This window comes from Myripristis murdjan, chromosome 4 (genome assembly GCF_902150065.1).
Source record: "Myripristis murdjan chromosome 4, fMyrMur1.1, whole genome shotgun sequence".
Taxonomy (NCBI): Eukaryota; Metazoa; Chordata; class Actinopteri; order Holocentriformes; family Holocentridae; genus Myripristis; species Myripristis murdjan.
In genome coordinates, this window is record NC_043983.1 from 23,109,749 (window position 1) to 23,126,231 (window position 16,483).

Consider the following 16,483-nt stretch of genomic DNA (forward strand, 5'->3'; position numbering starts at 1 on the left):
TATGATTAGTTTTTCCAAAGAGCAATCCACACTGATAAACAAAACTCAGCACTGAAACAACAGGATTTAACATTTGGGCCTCCAGAGTTAAGATGAGTGCCCTGAATCTCTTTTAGGCCAGATTAACTGGGGTGATTTGGTTCTGGGTTGGTAAACTGTCTGATAAATTTTCTTTTCCATCCCCCAGGCTAAGCTTGCAGCTGAGGCACAAGATAAGTATGAGCGGGAGATGATGCTGCACGCAGCGGATGTGGAGGCCCTGCAGGCGGCCAAGGCTCAGGCCCTGCAGGCAGTCGAATTCAGACACCAGCTGGAGGAGAGGGCTGAGAGGGTCGGCGCTCAGCTGTTGGAGGCAAGGGTCTCTTGGGAGGAGCAGGAAAAGATTCTCAAGGTTGGTAGTAGCGATGACATGATAGATGAGAGGGTGATGAAGACAGAATTAGAGCTCTTTAGAAGAGCTGTTGTACAAAAGTTGATAAAATGATTCATGTCAGTTTCAGAATTAACATAGTGTGTTGCAGGTGATGTTACAGTCCAGACTGCCTGGTTTTCAATGTTTTTAATTTATTGCAAAATTACTGGCAGATGTCCATAACAAATTTGCCTCCTGTGTATTGGATCAATAGTGGTATTTGAATTATATTGAAGCTAATTTATATAAAAATTAACCCGCTGTTCCAGTGTGTTCAGTGTATCCATGCCCTCTCCCACCCCATGGCAAGTTTCTCTATGTTTGGGTGCAAATTAACTATTCTGTTTTTAATTTTGACTTTACTTCCTATCTTTCAGGAGGAGATGTCTAAGGTGGAGAGCCGTTGTAAGGAGTTACAGGGGCAGAACACTCTTCTTCACGAACAGATCCAGGCAATGAGCAGCAAGATGGCTGCCAACCTGCAACGTGCTGCCAGTGAGCTCCCCATGAACATCTCACTCACTGAGGAGGAAAAATCTCAAGACCAACTCCTGGAGATCCTCAGGTAAAACATGTTTTATTTGTCATTAAAATACACAAAGTAACCAGTCTTTCTTGTACATGTGTTGTTTATAGAAGTGAACAGTAAAAACATCAATAAAAAAAAAAACCCATAGGCACAAATATCACCCGTTCTGTGTCTTACATCCAATCTGCCCTCCATCCCAGGTTTGTGCGTCGGGAGAAGGAAATCGCAGAGTCTCGTTTTGAGGTGGCACAAGGGGAGAGCTTGCGTCACCGTCTGAGGGTGGAGCACCTGGAACGAGAGCTGAAAGAGATGCAGGATAGTCTGAACGCTGCAAGGGAGAGGATGCAGGTCAGGTTTTTTTTGTCTTGTAATAGCCCTCAATTTGGTTAGATTGGTGCTTAGAGCGGCTGACTCAGATGTGTATTTGTAGTCTGACTACTCGCCACAGAAAAATCTAGTCTGTTACGACACAAAAGCACAAATAAAAAGTCTAACCTGACCACTGGGACACAAACCACAACACATTAGTGATGCAATATGTGAATAACAGCCAGTGCTGACCTTTTTACCTCTATCTTTGTACTCAGGTTACAGCTAAAACCCTGGCTCAGCACGACGAACTTATGAAGAAGACAGAAACCATGAACATCCTGATGGAGACCAACAAGATGCTGAGAGAAGAGAAGGACAAGATGCAGCAAGAACTGCAGCAAACCCAGGCCAAGGTTCATCAGTTGATTTTTTTTTTTTTTAGGCATCTATTTCTGTAATGGTTGAGTGAGTAGATGTGCAGTACTGTTGGAGGTATGGCTGAGCAGTATGAATAAAATCAAATATTACGATATCTTTGACTGAATACCTTGATATCGCTATTGTCAGTGTGTCAGTGCTTTCATAAGATATTTAAACTCAAGAGATTGTTGATAAACCATCATTAGTAATGTGGATGTGATGGAACAGCTAAAGCAGTCTTGTAATTTTATAGACATTTGCATCCCTTTAATGCAGTCTACACTGTTGACGATTTCTTCCCAAAAATCTCTTCATCATCCTTGTAATGCCAGGCCTTACTGAAAGTTTTGGGCAGTACCCCTCAATAAATTATTTGAGAGCTGAAAGTCTGCCTCTGACATTTCACACTGATTTTGTGGATTAATTGAATCCCCTCGGCCTTGACACTTGTCCTGTGTGTTTCAGGTGCGCAAACTGGAGTCGGACATCTTGCCGATGCAGCAGGCCAACTCTGAGTTGAGTGAGAAGAGTGGCATGCTGCAGGCGGAAAAAAAGATTCTGGAAGAGGACATCAAACGCTGGAAGGCACGGACGCAGGTCAGTGAAACTGCCACGCATTGAATTACCACATGATGGTGCTTATTGGAAAACATGGTGTAGAAGTAATTCTGAGCCTAAAAGTGTCCACACTGTAGAGGGTAGCAAATGTGGGAAAAACTCATACTGTGCTTTTTAAATCTACACAGACCTCACAGTACTAATGTTCAGAAGACTAGATTGTATTTTTTAAATCTACACAGCCCTTACAGCACTAATGTTCAGAAGACTAGATTGTATTTTTAAATCTGCATGGACATCACATTAGCATGCTTTGAAAGGCTGGACTATCTTTTTTAAGGTGCACAGACAGGACAGTAGCGTGCTTGGAAAAGCTGGACTGTCTTTTTTTTAATGTACACGGACTGGGCAGTAGTATGCCTGAAAAGTCTAGACTATGCTCTTTTAATGAGCATGAGCAGGGCCGTAGCAAGGTTTAGGATGGCCTGACTATATTTTTAAATGAATAGACATCCACCTGCACTGATCACAAAATGTCAGGGATTGAGGTTTGCAGGTTATTCTTGACTTCAGTTCAAAACTTGACCTACTTTGAGTGTACCCAATTAGCCCTCTTCTTATCGAGAAAATTGCTGACAAAGGAAAATAGTAAGGGGGGGCACCCAGGGATCGGAGAATATATAAACAGGTATAAAAACTAAGAAAGTCAGTCGTCTTTCTGCTCAAGATTCTGCCTGATTCTCGGTCTTGATTTTTGGAGCCTCCAAGACTTATTTTATTGGTGTTTTTTGTACCAAGTCTAAGAAGTTTTCTGCAGTCAATCTGGCCTGATTTGGACCGAAGTTTTCCACATCAGTGGACAGTATCAATAACTTGATCGTATTGGCATTCCAAGGGAAACTAGCAAAGTAGCATGATTCTCTCCGTTTCATTTTGTGTTAGGGAGGAAAGTAGCCAACTTATATATTTGTTTGTTTGTTTTCGGTGTTGTAACATTAACAAAGAGACAAATTGTCAGCACAGCATTGTGTATATTCACAGCTTTACAAGTATAGGATAGATCTTTTTGTTTGTACATTTGTTTTGTGTTTGGTGAAAAGTATTAAAGTTTTCAAGATTTGTGTACTGTCAGTCACCTTGTACTCCATAATTGTATTCTATTTTCCATTTATGGTGTCAAAGGTATGTTAGAAATGTTATTTAGCCAAGCTTGTTGCTCATGTTTCTGCAGCATTTGGTGAGCCAGCAGAAAGATTCAGATCCAGAGGAGTACAAGCGTCTGCACATTGAGAAAGAGGCACACCTCAAACGTATCCAACAGCTCAATGAAGACAACAGCAGACTTAAAGCAGAGGTGGCAAGGTAAGAGATGGATATTGTTGTATCTTTTGTTAGGGGCACTGAGTGTATTCTCATTTGATATTGAGTACATTCCTTCTGCTGACTTTATGTGATCTTTAACTCAAGAAGACTGGTCAGTCTCTCTTTTTCCTCCCTTATTTCTCTGATACTCCAACCTGCTCCTTCTGATTCTTTCTCCAAATCTCTTCAGTGTGGGTAATTCCCTAAAGAGAGAGCTGGAGGTCAAGAATCAAGATCTCCAGGAGAAGATGCGCACCATCACTCAGGTCAAGAAGATTGGACGTCGCTACAAGACCCAATACGATGAGCTCAAGGTGGAGTATGACAAGGTGAGAGAACCTGGCTCTACTGTGTGTGCATTATACAGATGCTTGTCACATTGTCAGATTTAAGAGTTACAGCTCAGTTGCTGATACTTCATTGCCTTATTCATCAGTCTCAAGCTGGAGGCAAAAAGAGTATGTATGTATCATGTGGAAGTAGTCAGGTTGACTAGCCACTACTGTTGACACATGGCTAATCTATCCTACTGTGTTTCCCACAGATTGTTGCTGAGGCGGCGGCAGGCCCGTCCCAGGAACAGGAGGCCCGTCAGGCTTCAGTCCAGGAACTTCAGAGCCTGAGGGATTCCCTGGGCCAGGCTGAAACCAAAACCAGAGATCTGGAGGCACAGCTGGAGAACCTCACCAAGGTCAGGCACATCATCACAAGATCACTTATCTTTGCATTACAGATGTAAAACATTTTGGGGTGATTCCCTGGGTGTTGCCACTGGTGTAACCACATCCTACATCAGTATGAAAACAGGTTCTGTCTAGGCAGAGCTCTTGGACAAAATGATAAAACTGTCCATGCTCTATTCTACCCAGGAGTATGTCATGTAACCCCACCTTCCATTTTAAGGAAGAAAAAACTTTTTATTTTCACCAACATATATTTCGTACTTCACCCACTAATGATAGCTCGCAAGTTAATGCAAAACGTATTTCGTAACAACAGGCTCTGCTCGCTAGCTCACACCTGTACTTTCCATTTTGTGTCATGTGCTTATTGGGCTATTTTGGCTCAGTTGCTCTCTTGCGTTAAAATACTTCAGTGTCATTCATCAGGGGGTCACTTATAAAAAGATATTCCCAGCAGAACTGACTCCACAGAGTGAAACAATTTAACATCAGGCCTGAGTCAGACTGAGGGAGGGATTGCTGGTCAGTCCCGGACTCATCAAAATGTTAAGACTGTGGAGGCTGTGTGTTAAGACCTGGGTGGAGTCGAGGGGCAGGGTTAGACGGGAGAACCACATGAGGAAGTTTTCCATAGTCTTACATATTTTCTCTTATTCTGTATGAATACTGAGAAACTACAGAAAAATATTAGTGCCAGTACGAATTGTGTCTGAATTATGTAACTTTGAATTTGTCAACTTCATAATAAACTAAATCAGATGATTCAGTAAGGTACTATATGAAAATACAATGGCTTGAAATTGAACATGACTGCTATTGAACTGAACTTTTAACTTTGAATTAAATTTCCCATTTTTTTCCTTTTTTTTTTTTTCATCCAATGAAGTTTCGGGTTTCTAAATTCAGATTAAGAACTCTTGAGACACACTTCTGAGGAACTTTGGAAATGCAAATGAGCTAAGATGCAATCACCCAGTGTCAAAGATCATACAGCTAGTAGTATTTCGGGTCTGCATTAACTATTTATGTTGATTTATGGACATTGGGTAACAGATATACCTGTTTGCTAGTTGTTGTTTTTTTTTTTTCCTGACAGAAAGACAGTGCCTGACAGAAAGGTAGCTTGTGAACATGCAGGAACAGGAAAAGTTACTAACCACTTACAACCAGTGTTGGTGGTAGCGGCACACTTTCCAACCTGGATTGAATCTTTTCTTTTTCACCTTCGATTATAAAACATTTTTATTTCAACGTCTCAGTATTATTGATACATTCACATGTATACAATTCAAATACAGTTTGTGCTGTCATTAGGGTTTCTTTGTCCTATAAGCACTCAGCTCTGATGTGTATTCATTCTTTCCATCACTGTCAGTCAGTATGCTTGTGCTTCCTGCCTGCATTCATTCACACCAAGTGTTTTTGGCCTCGCCTAGGCGATTGGGGAGCGTGACACTGAGATACGCAACGCCCAGGAGCAGTCATCCAGGCTGCAAGCGGAGCTGTCCAGGTTGAGGCAGGAGCTGCAGGACAAAGCTTCCCAGGAGGAAACACGGAGACAGCAGCTCGCTGACAAGGAGGAAAAGACCAGGAAGGCCTTCATGGGTGCCAAGCAGAAGATCAGCCAGCTCATGGGTGAGACGACTGGGTTTCTGTGGCACGATGTCTCTGGTATTCAGTCAGTATGTTCAAAAGCAGTGTGAGCGCTGATTATGGATCACTGATCACCTGTTGACAAGACAGAACCCCAGCCAGCGTCACTGAATGAGAACTATAATAAATTCATCTCACTGTCTTGGGGCCCACTTCATGCTTTAATATATATTGCTTATCATAAAATGCATAGTTCCAGTCTTCATTTCGGTTCTGCTTAGTAACCTTTATTTTCTTTAATGAAATACCTGATAATTGCACGTCTATGATGGTATGGCTATACATTTTAGTATTGTTGAGCACGCTGTTTGAGAGGCAGGTTTTTAGTATTTGTATCAGTAATTTATTAAACCTTTATTTTTGTATCAAATAAAGGTTTAATAAACATTTTGTTCCCGTCTTTTTCCTAGAAATGGTATGTGACTGCTGTTTTATAGAGGCCCCTTTTTACTGTGTTTAATAATGTACCCCCTAGCCGTTGTAAAATCAGTGAATGTCCCTGATTGCTAATTGCGTAATTTATCCAGCATAATTTCAAGTCTACCCTGGAGTTCAGACTTTATTTGAAGTTCTGCTTCCTGTATATTGCTGTTTTCCTTTTCCCCCTAATTTGCATAGTTGTTAGTTTGTTATATTCTAATTGCACTCCCAATTTTATTTCCGTCCAGCCTCCAAAGACCAGCTGCAGAAAGAGAACGAGGAACTGAAGCAGCAACGTGAGGAGCTGGAGGTGCGAGTGAGTGCTCTCAAGTCTCAGTACGAGGGCCGTCTGAGCCGGCAGGAGAGGGAGATCAGAGACCTGCGAGGCCAGCAGGAGAGACAGGAACAGAGAGACGAGCCGCCTGAGGCAGGACCCAGCAAGGTGAGCTACTGGTTTGCTGAGGCTTGATGTGATAAAGAATTTACAAACAGACACGTTTTCATTTTCAAAGTGAGTGGGCAAAAAGATCACAGAATACATGATGTTAATTGTTCTGTTTTGACTAGACTGTGCTGTGGCCTCTGTGCAAGGATCTTCCTCAGCGCTCACTACTTTTTCTTTTACCAGTAACTGTAAAGCTACTAATAAAAATCCACACCTGTGAACACATAACAGTTTAAATAATGTGCAAACAAAAAACAACACTTACTAATTTTCTCAACTACAAGCTGCATTGCTTACTTACAAATTACTTACTAATTACCTAAGTAAAAAAAATATTATTTAATTACCAGTTCAAAACAAGAATAATTATCTCTTAATATTTGAGTTGGCCCTATATAATGCAATATTATGTTGCCACCATTTTATGGTAATATGGTCGAATATGGCTTAAAAATATGGTCTGTTAGAGCAAGAGATCGTAATAGGTTGGATTTCTTAAACCAAAGCAAAAGACCAGCCCCTTGGGACTGTAAACCAACATCTCCTTTCCTGCCACTACAGTCCAGTACTACAAATAAATGCTACTATCATTATTACTAACTAGTACTTATACTCCTCAGAGCATGCATGTTTAGTCACACTTTCATCACTTGTCTACTTGTCTCTTTCTTCCAATGTTAGACTCAGGAGCAGCAGAGGAGCACAGAGCAGAGACAGATCAGTCTGAAGACTACCCCAGCTGCAGACAGGGGCAGGTATGATATGCCCTGAATAATGAATACCTATTTAAATGCCCAGTGGTACTGTAGAAGTGTACAGACTCCTATCTTATGCAATTGCACATACTTTTATATACATTTTAGTCTATTCTGACCATGGTTAATGTTCAGTTGCACTGGAAAAGTCATCTTTCATGCCCTGATTTTCGTTTGTCTCAGTGCCAGTACCTCTGAGCCACCAACTGCCAACATCAAGCCAACACCTCTAGTGGCTACAGGCAGCAAGCAGCCAGTCAACCCAGGGAACAAACCCACTCCAAGGGCAAGCATCAGGCCCATGATCACCCCCGCCACCGTACCCACCCCGACACCCACTGCTACTGTCATGCCCACCACACAGGTGGAAACTCAGGAAGGTAAGTCTTACCAATGAGAGATGGGCTCTCCACTTGGGAAAACGTGTCAGCCACAGGAGCTTTGCCCCCAGAGATAAGTGTCAAGCCAAAAGCGGTGTTAGTACAGGCGTTGTCACTTGATAAACGTAAACACCTTTCTTCTACACATTTAAGAAGGGCCAGTCCCCAGGGAGCACATTATACTGTGACATGCTGCTAGGAGCTCGGTGAAGAGGGTTTAGGGCAGTTTTTAGGGGCACAGGTGGCCAGAAACTCATTCTTTTCCAACTTAAATTGAGTCTGCATTTGCTGAAACCCTTTCCCCACCGACCCCTCTGCTCTCCAGCCATGCAGTCTACTGAAGGTCCACCAGTGGAACACATGTACGGCAGTGCCAGCGGCTCAGTGCGCTCCACCAGCCCCAACGTCCAGACCACCTTAGCTAGCCCCATGCTCACTGTGCAGCAGACCCAAACACAGGCCACTGCGTTCGTCCAACCAACACAGCAACAGAGCCAGACCCATGCAGAACCAGCCAATCAGGAACCACCTCCTGTGGTGATGGAGGCAGCACCCAGCTCACAGGTGGAGAGGCCTTCAACCTCGTCAGCGCCATTTGGAACTGGTGAGAGTAAAATTACTTGAAAGTCCAGATCATTAAAGATTTGTTTGAAATAACTGTATATTTTTACTGATTGTATTTTGAGAAAATATTCAGCTAGGAGAAATACAATTTAAATAAATAATTAAAGATTGTGTTTGAGTCACTGTTGAAGACCATCATTACAGGGTTTAGCACAGATTATATTGGACTTGATAATATACTTATACTGTTGGCTCCTGTTTTTCTACATGAGTCCATGTTTGCCAAGCAACTTAAATGTCAGATTTGTGTCTTGCAGGTGAAGAAAAATCTTATCAAAATCAGGTTTTACAAAAAAAATGTTGTTGAAGGATGTAACTATAGCAGAAGGTAACCTCATCTAAGCCTGTGATCTACCTCCAGTTTCAGCAACACCAGGAACCTCCTCAATGTCCAAGAGGCCTCGTGAAGAGGAGGACAGCACCACTGTGGTCACCGACACAGAGACCGCCCAGGAGGATTCCTCTGAGCCCCCAATCCCAAAGAAGTTACGCATCATCCAGAGGGTGGGCCCTGAGGTAAAACATAACTGTTTAAATGACATTAAAAAGTAATTATGGTCATATTGTTTCCAATGGTCTGAGAGTTGTTAATGCAGTTCTGTGAGTGATGAGTGCTGTGTGTTCACCTCTCAGGAGGAGGTGCTAGCTGAGGACAGCACAGAGGCAGAGGGTGTGGTGCCAACAGACTCTCAAGAAGGTCCCGAAGCCAGCCAGGTCAGACGTATTCCAGTTATTGTAATTACTAACCATTTTTTAAAGTATGATTCCAGGACTGTTAGAGGATTTACATAAACAAACGGGGCTGTCTGTCCTTTGAATGTCAGCTTCTTTTACACCTTTTGGTTTCTGACAGGACATTATGTCATCATGGTGGTGTCTGTGCATAGACACATTCCTGTCAGCACAGCAGCCGAGGAGCAATACATATTAAAACCTCAATCCTCACACTACAGGTTCCTCACGTAGAGCAGATGGATGATTTGATTAGATTTTCACCTTGCTGCAGAAGGTTGAGTTTGATGGTAATTAAAACATTTTCCCGAAATTAATTCAACTCCTGTCAAAGGATCATTTTCCTGCTATTTTCAATCCAGACCTTATTTTATATCATGCCAGTAGTGCTAGTCTTTCTCAAAATTATATATTTTCTATAAACCCAAGATATTAGGTTTCCCACAAAACCTGCCTTGGTGGTCCAGAGTGCAGAGGCTATTTGAGGCTGACAGCCTGGTTGGCATTGGTCTTTGTTTACAGTAATTTTACAAATCAAACAAATACAACCAATACAAAAATTATTAATTATATCCCCAGACAAAATCTGAGTGATACTAAAGGTTTGTGACCATCGCTGCCTCAGCCATACGGATTTTCTTGTGAAGGCTACAATTTCCTTGTATTTATTGGTTTATTTGAAGCAGTGACAGTGTATGTTAAATGTATTGCACCGGATATAGCACAGTGCTAATTTCCAACTCGTGTCGCTTGGGCACGTATACACTGCAAATATAACAATTCAAAGTGATGCCTATAAATACATAACAAATATAACAAATTATTGACTGATTATTTCAGTAACTGGTATGGACATTGGTTGTGGTTAGGCCACAGCACCTATTAATTTTCATTGCCACTGCAGCAGTATTTCCCGAAAAGAGTTCAATTTTTTGCTGAAAACTATTACCCCCAGGCTCCAGTGGTCATAATTTTGTTTAGGACCAAAATGTCCCGGTTCTCATCCTTGGCGAGTAGTAAATTTGACAAACACTACTTTGGCAAAAACATTGCAAAACCAAATACAATGAAGTATTGATGGGAAACATGAAGAACGCATGTGATATGTGCTGTGTATCGGCTCCACAGGCAGAAGAGTTTCCAGTGCTCGGGGAGGGCGATGAGAGTGGAGCCTCCCAGTCCGTGCCCGTGGAGCTAGAGGTCACTGTGACCCGCACCGACACCCCTGACCAGCCGCAACAGGACGTCATCGTCATAGTGACTGACACAGAGAGTGAGGATGACCAAGAAGAGGAAGAAGACGACGAGGAGGAGGAAGAAGAGCCGGTGGGGTTTTCTAACTAATACTGAAACTAATAAAAACTAAACTGACTTGAAAACAAAAAATTATGAATGAAATAAAAAATAAAAACTAATGAAAGACAAAACTATAATAACTCTGCTCAACACAGGACTATGAGGAGGAGGATGAAGAGGAAGACGAGGATGAGGAGGACGAGGAAGATGAGGATGAAGATGATGGAGGGATGGGGGAGGAAGGAGAAGACAGCAATGAGGGGAGCGGAGACGGCAACGAGGCCTATGAAGCAGACGACACAGAGGTACAGTTAGGACGGTGACCTGGACAGCCACTATCACTTCCAGTCTGTCGCCCACCCGTTCACTTACTCACCGTCGCCCACCCTCTCCTGCTGAAATACTCAGCGTTTCCACTGTGTCTCACCTCTCTGTCACACTCGCGTTTCACCCCTGTGTCGTAACTACGTCTGTCTGTGTACGAGCTGAATGTGTTGACTTGAGGTGTTTACTTTACACTCTTGTCATGTGTGCGCAGGCACGTGTTCAGCAGGATGAGTCAGTGTCTGAGAAGGGAAAGTATAAACCGGCACGCTTTCCTCCCTCTTGTAATCTGCCGCGCTTGTGAAAATGGCTTGGAATGCCAGAAAAAAACCTCGAGTCTACAACTCATGCTTTTTTTCTTTTAGCTTGGAGTGCTTGATTCTGTGTTAAGATGAAATATTTGATTTTTGCCTTTTTAGAACCAGTCATCAGTATCCAAAAAGATAATTGAAGGAAAAGGCACACACAAAATGAGAGTATGTAAACAAACATTGTCATGGCCATGTTTTAAAAGTATTAGAGGGGTTGTCCTCTGCAGATAGCTACCTTTTTTTATGACTTCTCTAAGCTCCAAGTGGCTTTTTGCTAAATCAGCCTGTAAACCTTGGTGGAAAGTAGAAGTTAGAAAACAAAATGATTAAGTAGTACCAAGGTATTAAAATAAAGTGAGATTAGTGAATAATAAAGATGGGTTTTTTTTGTCCAAACATTTATGAAACAGTAGGGAAAATATTAACATTAATTATAAATCAAAATTAACTTTGCATCTGTTCATACCACTTTGTTTGTTTTCCTAGTTCTGGAAGTTTTTTTTTTTTTTTTTTTTGTCTGCCCAAATGGGACATCTGGGTACTTTCAGGTTATAGCTAACACATTAAATCACTCCAGACCCCCCTTCTTCCTGTTGGCCTTACTTCAAGCTACTCAAGTTACTCAAACCATTTTATGGGCTGTTAAACTGCTGAGCTGCTGCTCTTAGTTTTTATCAGTCTAACCGTCATACGCAAGAGATGCTTGGATTTGATTGACTGGCAAACTTTTCTCTCATTATGAAATGTGTATCTACCACAAATGTTTCCAGACACTTACAGCCAGTGACGGAATCGGAGATTTGGATGTAACCTTGTGTTAATAAAACTGAATTGACGTTTCTAAACATGATTTGAGAATGGCAAAAGTCAATAACATGCTTTTTTCCCCGCTGGTATTGTGCAGTAATCACTGGGAGGACGTTATTTCCCTGCTCTGAAATACGGTAGTATACGGGAGGGGAGTTAACAGGGGAATTTTGGCCTTTTATGAACTGTGAAGGGCATCTTTGTTCCGTGTAAGGAGAAAATGAATCATAATCCGTATGCCGTGCTCTGCCAGTATAGCCTGGCAGCTATAATGTGTGGGAACTGTCCCATAACTTGTCCTCTAATGCCCCACCCTCCCGCTCCTTTTTAACTTCACCTTCATTTTCTCTCTGTCTTCTCATTCTCTCTTCCTCTCTTTTTCATCTTTCCCTTTGTAATTTTTTTATTGCTATTTTACTCATATTGTTTTCCTTCCTCTCCTCTCACCACTCCCTTCTATATTATTCTGTCTCTTTGTTTTTTTCCTTTCCCTCATCCTTTCTCAGGGAGCTGATGTAACAGACCCAGGCACGGAGACAGAGGAGAGTCTGGGGGCGTCTGACTCCACCCAGCGGCTGGCTGACTCCCAGACACCCAGCTGTAAGATCCAGGAAACCCCGTCTAACGCATACATCCACCCCAAACTCTCCACATGCGCTCACAACTGTCCCGCCATCCAGTTAATTATCTGACCACTTCACGATGACAGAGAAAGCTGTAATATGTTGTTGTCTGTCTGAGGCGCTGAGTGGCAGATCTATTAGTCAAAGAGAGTTTCCATTTACAGCACATAACGGTTGTTTTATGCTGAAAATTAATGAAATAAATGTTCTTTTGATCATATGGTAGCTCTGTATTGTCAGGGTTCTTAAGCTCAGCCTGGCCAAGAGTAAATTGAGTAAATTACAAGGGTGGGCATCCAGGCTCATAAGAACATGCAGTATTGTTTCCATGTGGGAACCAAACAGATACAAGACCATATTTTAACAAAAGCTGCGACAGAGAATACAGTTCTCTGCTCATTTGCTCATTAAATTTCTATTCCTTTTTCAGTTGAAACCACCACGATGGAGGCCTTCTCCACAGAACAACCTATCACAAGCTCCGGTTCACGCATGCCCCAGTCGCCACGGAGACCACCTCATCAGCTGCCCCCTCACCTCAACATCCACCCAGCCCAGACACCTGAGCTGGGGCCTCCTGCTCAGGTTCAGGTATGAAGGAACAGAAGAACTTGGCCCCAGTGTAATCTGTCCTGCTCAGGGGATTGTTGATCACAAAGTGTAAACATGAAATGAAGGTTGAAAGAAAGTAACTCAGGACATTTTCAGAAAGACAAAAAAGCCCAGTTTTTTTTAAGGATTTCTTCCAGCTAAAACTGAACTGGAAAAAAACGAACCATTCACTACATAATACTACATACTACACTACATAATACACCCTACAAAGTGCAGGGTTACAAACACCTCCACTGTATGAGAGCCATCTAACCACATGCTTAGCTGATGAATTAATGAATAACACGTAAAGACGGGAGGGAAGGGGTGATCCCATAAGGCTGGATCAAGTGTGACAGTTCCTGAATCCCAGGACCGGAAGTCAGGTTCTGCCACTTGGTCTCATGGGTTCACACTAACCCTGAACCTCCGGTGGAGTGTGTTGTCCCCCAGGTTTTAGGTTATTTTCTTCTATTGTTTAAATTGTTCACATAGTATTTTTCTACATTCCTTGTTTACAATGTTTATATTGCTCTTTGGTACTATTATCTGTATATACTGTTTATTGTGTAAATTATGCTTCATATCTTGCTATCCACTTTGCTGCTGTAATATGTGAAATTTCCCCACCGTGGGACTAATAAAGGAATATCTTATCTTATCTTATCTTATCTTATCTTATCTTATCCTATCTCATCTTAATATACTGAAGGTATTTTGACTTTAAAAGAGTATTTGTTGATTTCTCATTGCTATCCCAAATTTTTGAATGGAAAAAGTTTTTTTTTTTGTTTTGTTTTTTTGTTTTTTTGCAAATAAGACAAAATACAGAGAACACTGGAAATGGTAAAGTGTGCGTTGCTAACAAGCACTGTTTTTTTGTTTCTTTGTTTTAATATATAATCTCACAGCGTATCCCAATTCGTCGCCAGTCACAGGGCCGAGCACCCCAGCTTACGCCCGGAATGGCCAGCAGTGCTGTAAGTTTATAACCAGAGAGCATGAGACCGGGATTACCATTATTACTCTAATTATATAAATGTCACTGATGCTCTTAAACTTTGATATTCTGTGTGTGTGTGTGCACGCTAATTTGTCTAACTCTCTTGGCCGTCTCTTTCTCTGCAGCAACACTTCTTTGATGACGATGACAGGATGGTTCCCAGCACTCCCACTCTGGTGGTGCCGCACCGCTCGGATGGTTTTGACCAGGCCATCCAGTAAGTCTCACACATACCAAACCCACACAGGCACACCACTAAGTCACAATTGAAAACCTAAAAAAAATGTAAATTTTTCAGGAGTTCTCTTGTGTAGTTTTTGATGAGAATCACTGACAGCACTCAGCAGTAAGATCAGTCTGTCATGTGTCAGTCCTTTTCTTCTTTTTTGTGGTCAGATAACACTGATTTAATATGATCTTTGGCTACATTTAAGACATTCAGCACTATTTGTCTGGAATTTGGCTGACATATAATAAAATGTTATTTGTATAGCACCTTAAAACCAAGATTACAAAGTTTTTCACAGAAGCAAAGGAGCTGCAGTGATGTTAAAAAAAAAAAAAAAAAGTTGATTACCAACAATACATATGATTAAATCATCAAAAAGGAAAACACCAGTACTTAATAAACAGAGACAAAAAAAATAAGATGACAGTTAACTAAAACAGATGAGTTTTGAGTTTCCAGCTCTGTTAGCAATTTAAAGAGGGTTCACCTCATAGTATCGCAGTGTGGGTTCAGAAAATACACACACCTTGGATACACACTTTGACACAAGCAGAATAAAAGTTTGTTTAGCTGTCCATATAAATATGTATTCATGGTTTGCACATGCGTATCTTTCCCCAGACATTTCAAGTATTTCTGGTCAAGAAACAAATAATAACTTGAGTCTTATTGCTAAATCACTCTCAGTGGCATTCTGTGTGATTCTTTACTTTTGTGCACGCCAGTTCCCCCCAGGTGGCCGGTGTACCCCGATTCAGGTTTGGCCCTCCAGAGGACATGCCACAGACCAGTTCCTCCTCCCACTCTGACCTGGGACAGCTTGCGTCACAAGGAGGTACAATTTGACAGTTTAGATCATGCCACCCAAATTTCATGACTGTGAAAACTGCTTCACATCCTCACGATTCCCCCTCCCCTTGTAATATGCGACCACTGCTGTTATTGTGTACGCTATTAATTGTATTTATATTGTCCGCTTTTCGCATATTGAGTACGCTTTTTGTGAGTTGTAATTGTAAATCTCTGTGTGCCTGTAGGTCTGGGGATGTATGAAAGCCCCCTGTTCCTCGCACATGAGGAGGAGTCTGGTGGTCGCAGCGTTCCCACAACACCACTCCAAGTTTCAGCACCAGGTATCTGTTCCTGCTAGTTTATCTCTCTTTCACTCTGATAGTTAGGGATTGGTTCAGGCTCTCCAGAAACCCATTTTATTTATCAAGAACTCCTCCATCCATACCAAAAATGTTTTATTACTGATTCAGGAAAATAATTTCATCACATTTCCCAGCAATTTGCTTGCTGTGCCTGTCAAAGCCAGTAGGATCCAGTGCCTATGGAAAATCAGACATTTGATAATTCTGTCAGTTTAATCTTGTTTTCATATCCCTCTCCCCTAGTAACAGTATTCTCTGAGGTGCTCCCTTCTGACGGCACAGAGCACGCCTCCCAGTCGGTTCCCATGGTGACCACATCCACGCCAGGTTTGGTTATGCCAGCAGGAGCCAGCACAGGAGAGGAGAGAGATGACGTGTTCCTAGAGCCAGACACCGACAGGTCCGAGACAGTCTCCTGCTGATTATCAGTATCTCTCATTTGCTTGTCATCCAGTCTTTGTGATTCAAAACTTTGGCCCTCCAGTCTACAAGCGTGATTCCCTAACCTGCAGCTGCACTTCAGTCTTGCCTCTAAAGGCAATAGTTACTTTGTCTAGATTTGAAATCCAACTGTAAAAAATCAAGCTTATACCATCTTGGGCCTTTGGATTTTCATATTTCTTGTGATTGTGTTTTTACTGGTAATTCAACCTGCAAAAACTGTATGACAACATATTGTGTATGAACCATCTATTTTGACTCTTTTGTGTCCCAGGCCCAGTGCGGAAGCGTCAGTGGATCCTGTGGTGTCGCAGGGGGACATGGAGGAGCCGAGCCAGCCGTCTGACGAGGCCAGCCTCCCCTCCACTAGTCAGGAGCCCTCATCCAGCTCTGCAGGTACACTAACCACATGGCAG

The 16,483-nt window shown here is 42.1% G+C and overlaps 1 protein-coding gene across 1 annotated transcript in view; it reads left to right on the forward strand.

Annotated features, from left to right (window-relative positions):
• Positions 1-16,483, forward strand: part of tprb (translocated promoter region b, nuclear basket protein) — a 30,039-nt gene that overhangs the window by 12,231 nt on the left and 1,325 nt on the right. Inside the window, exons 25-49 of the mRNA XM_030049397.1 lie at positions 188-391; positions 790-977; positions 1,142-1,289; positions 1,529-1,666; positions 2,139-2,270; positions 3,463-3,593; positions 3,784-3,922; positions 4,138-4,284; positions 5,713-5,911; positions 6,598-6,791; positions 7,476-7,549; positions 7,733-7,929; positions 8,255-8,533; positions 8,915-9,069; positions 9,187-9,267; positions 10,414-10,611; positions 10,737-10,886; positions 12,530-12,623; positions 13,077-13,237; positions 14,152-14,220; positions 14,369-14,460; positions 15,198-15,307; positions 15,510-15,605; positions 15,870-16,026; positions 16,342-16,463. Coding sequence (XP_029905257.1) covers positions 188-391; positions 790-977; positions 1,142-1,289; positions 1,529-1,666; positions 2,139-2,270; positions 3,463-3,593; positions 3,784-3,922; positions 4,138-4,284; positions 5,713-5,911; positions 6,598-6,791; positions 7,476-7,549; positions 7,733-7,929; positions 8,255-8,533; positions 8,915-9,069; positions 9,187-9,267; positions 10,414-10,611; positions 10,737-10,886; positions 12,530-12,623; positions 13,077-13,237; positions 14,152-14,220; positions 14,369-14,460; positions 15,198-15,307; positions 15,510-15,605; positions 15,870-16,026; positions 16,342-16,463 — 3,655 coding nt within the window. The remainder of the gene's footprint in view (positions 1-187; positions 392-789; positions 978-1,141; positions 1,290-1,528; positions 1,667-2,138; positions 2,271-3,462; positions 3,594-3,783; positions 3,923-4,137; positions 4,285-5,712; positions 5,912-6,597; positions 6,792-7,475; positions 7,550-7,732; positions 7,930-8,254; positions 8,534-8,914; positions 9,070-9,186; positions 9,268-10,413; positions 10,612-10,736; positions 10,887-12,529; positions 12,624-13,076; positions 13,238-14,151; positions 14,221-14,368; positions 14,461-15,197; positions 15,308-15,509; positions 15,606-15,869; positions 16,027-16,341; positions 16,464-16,483) is intronic.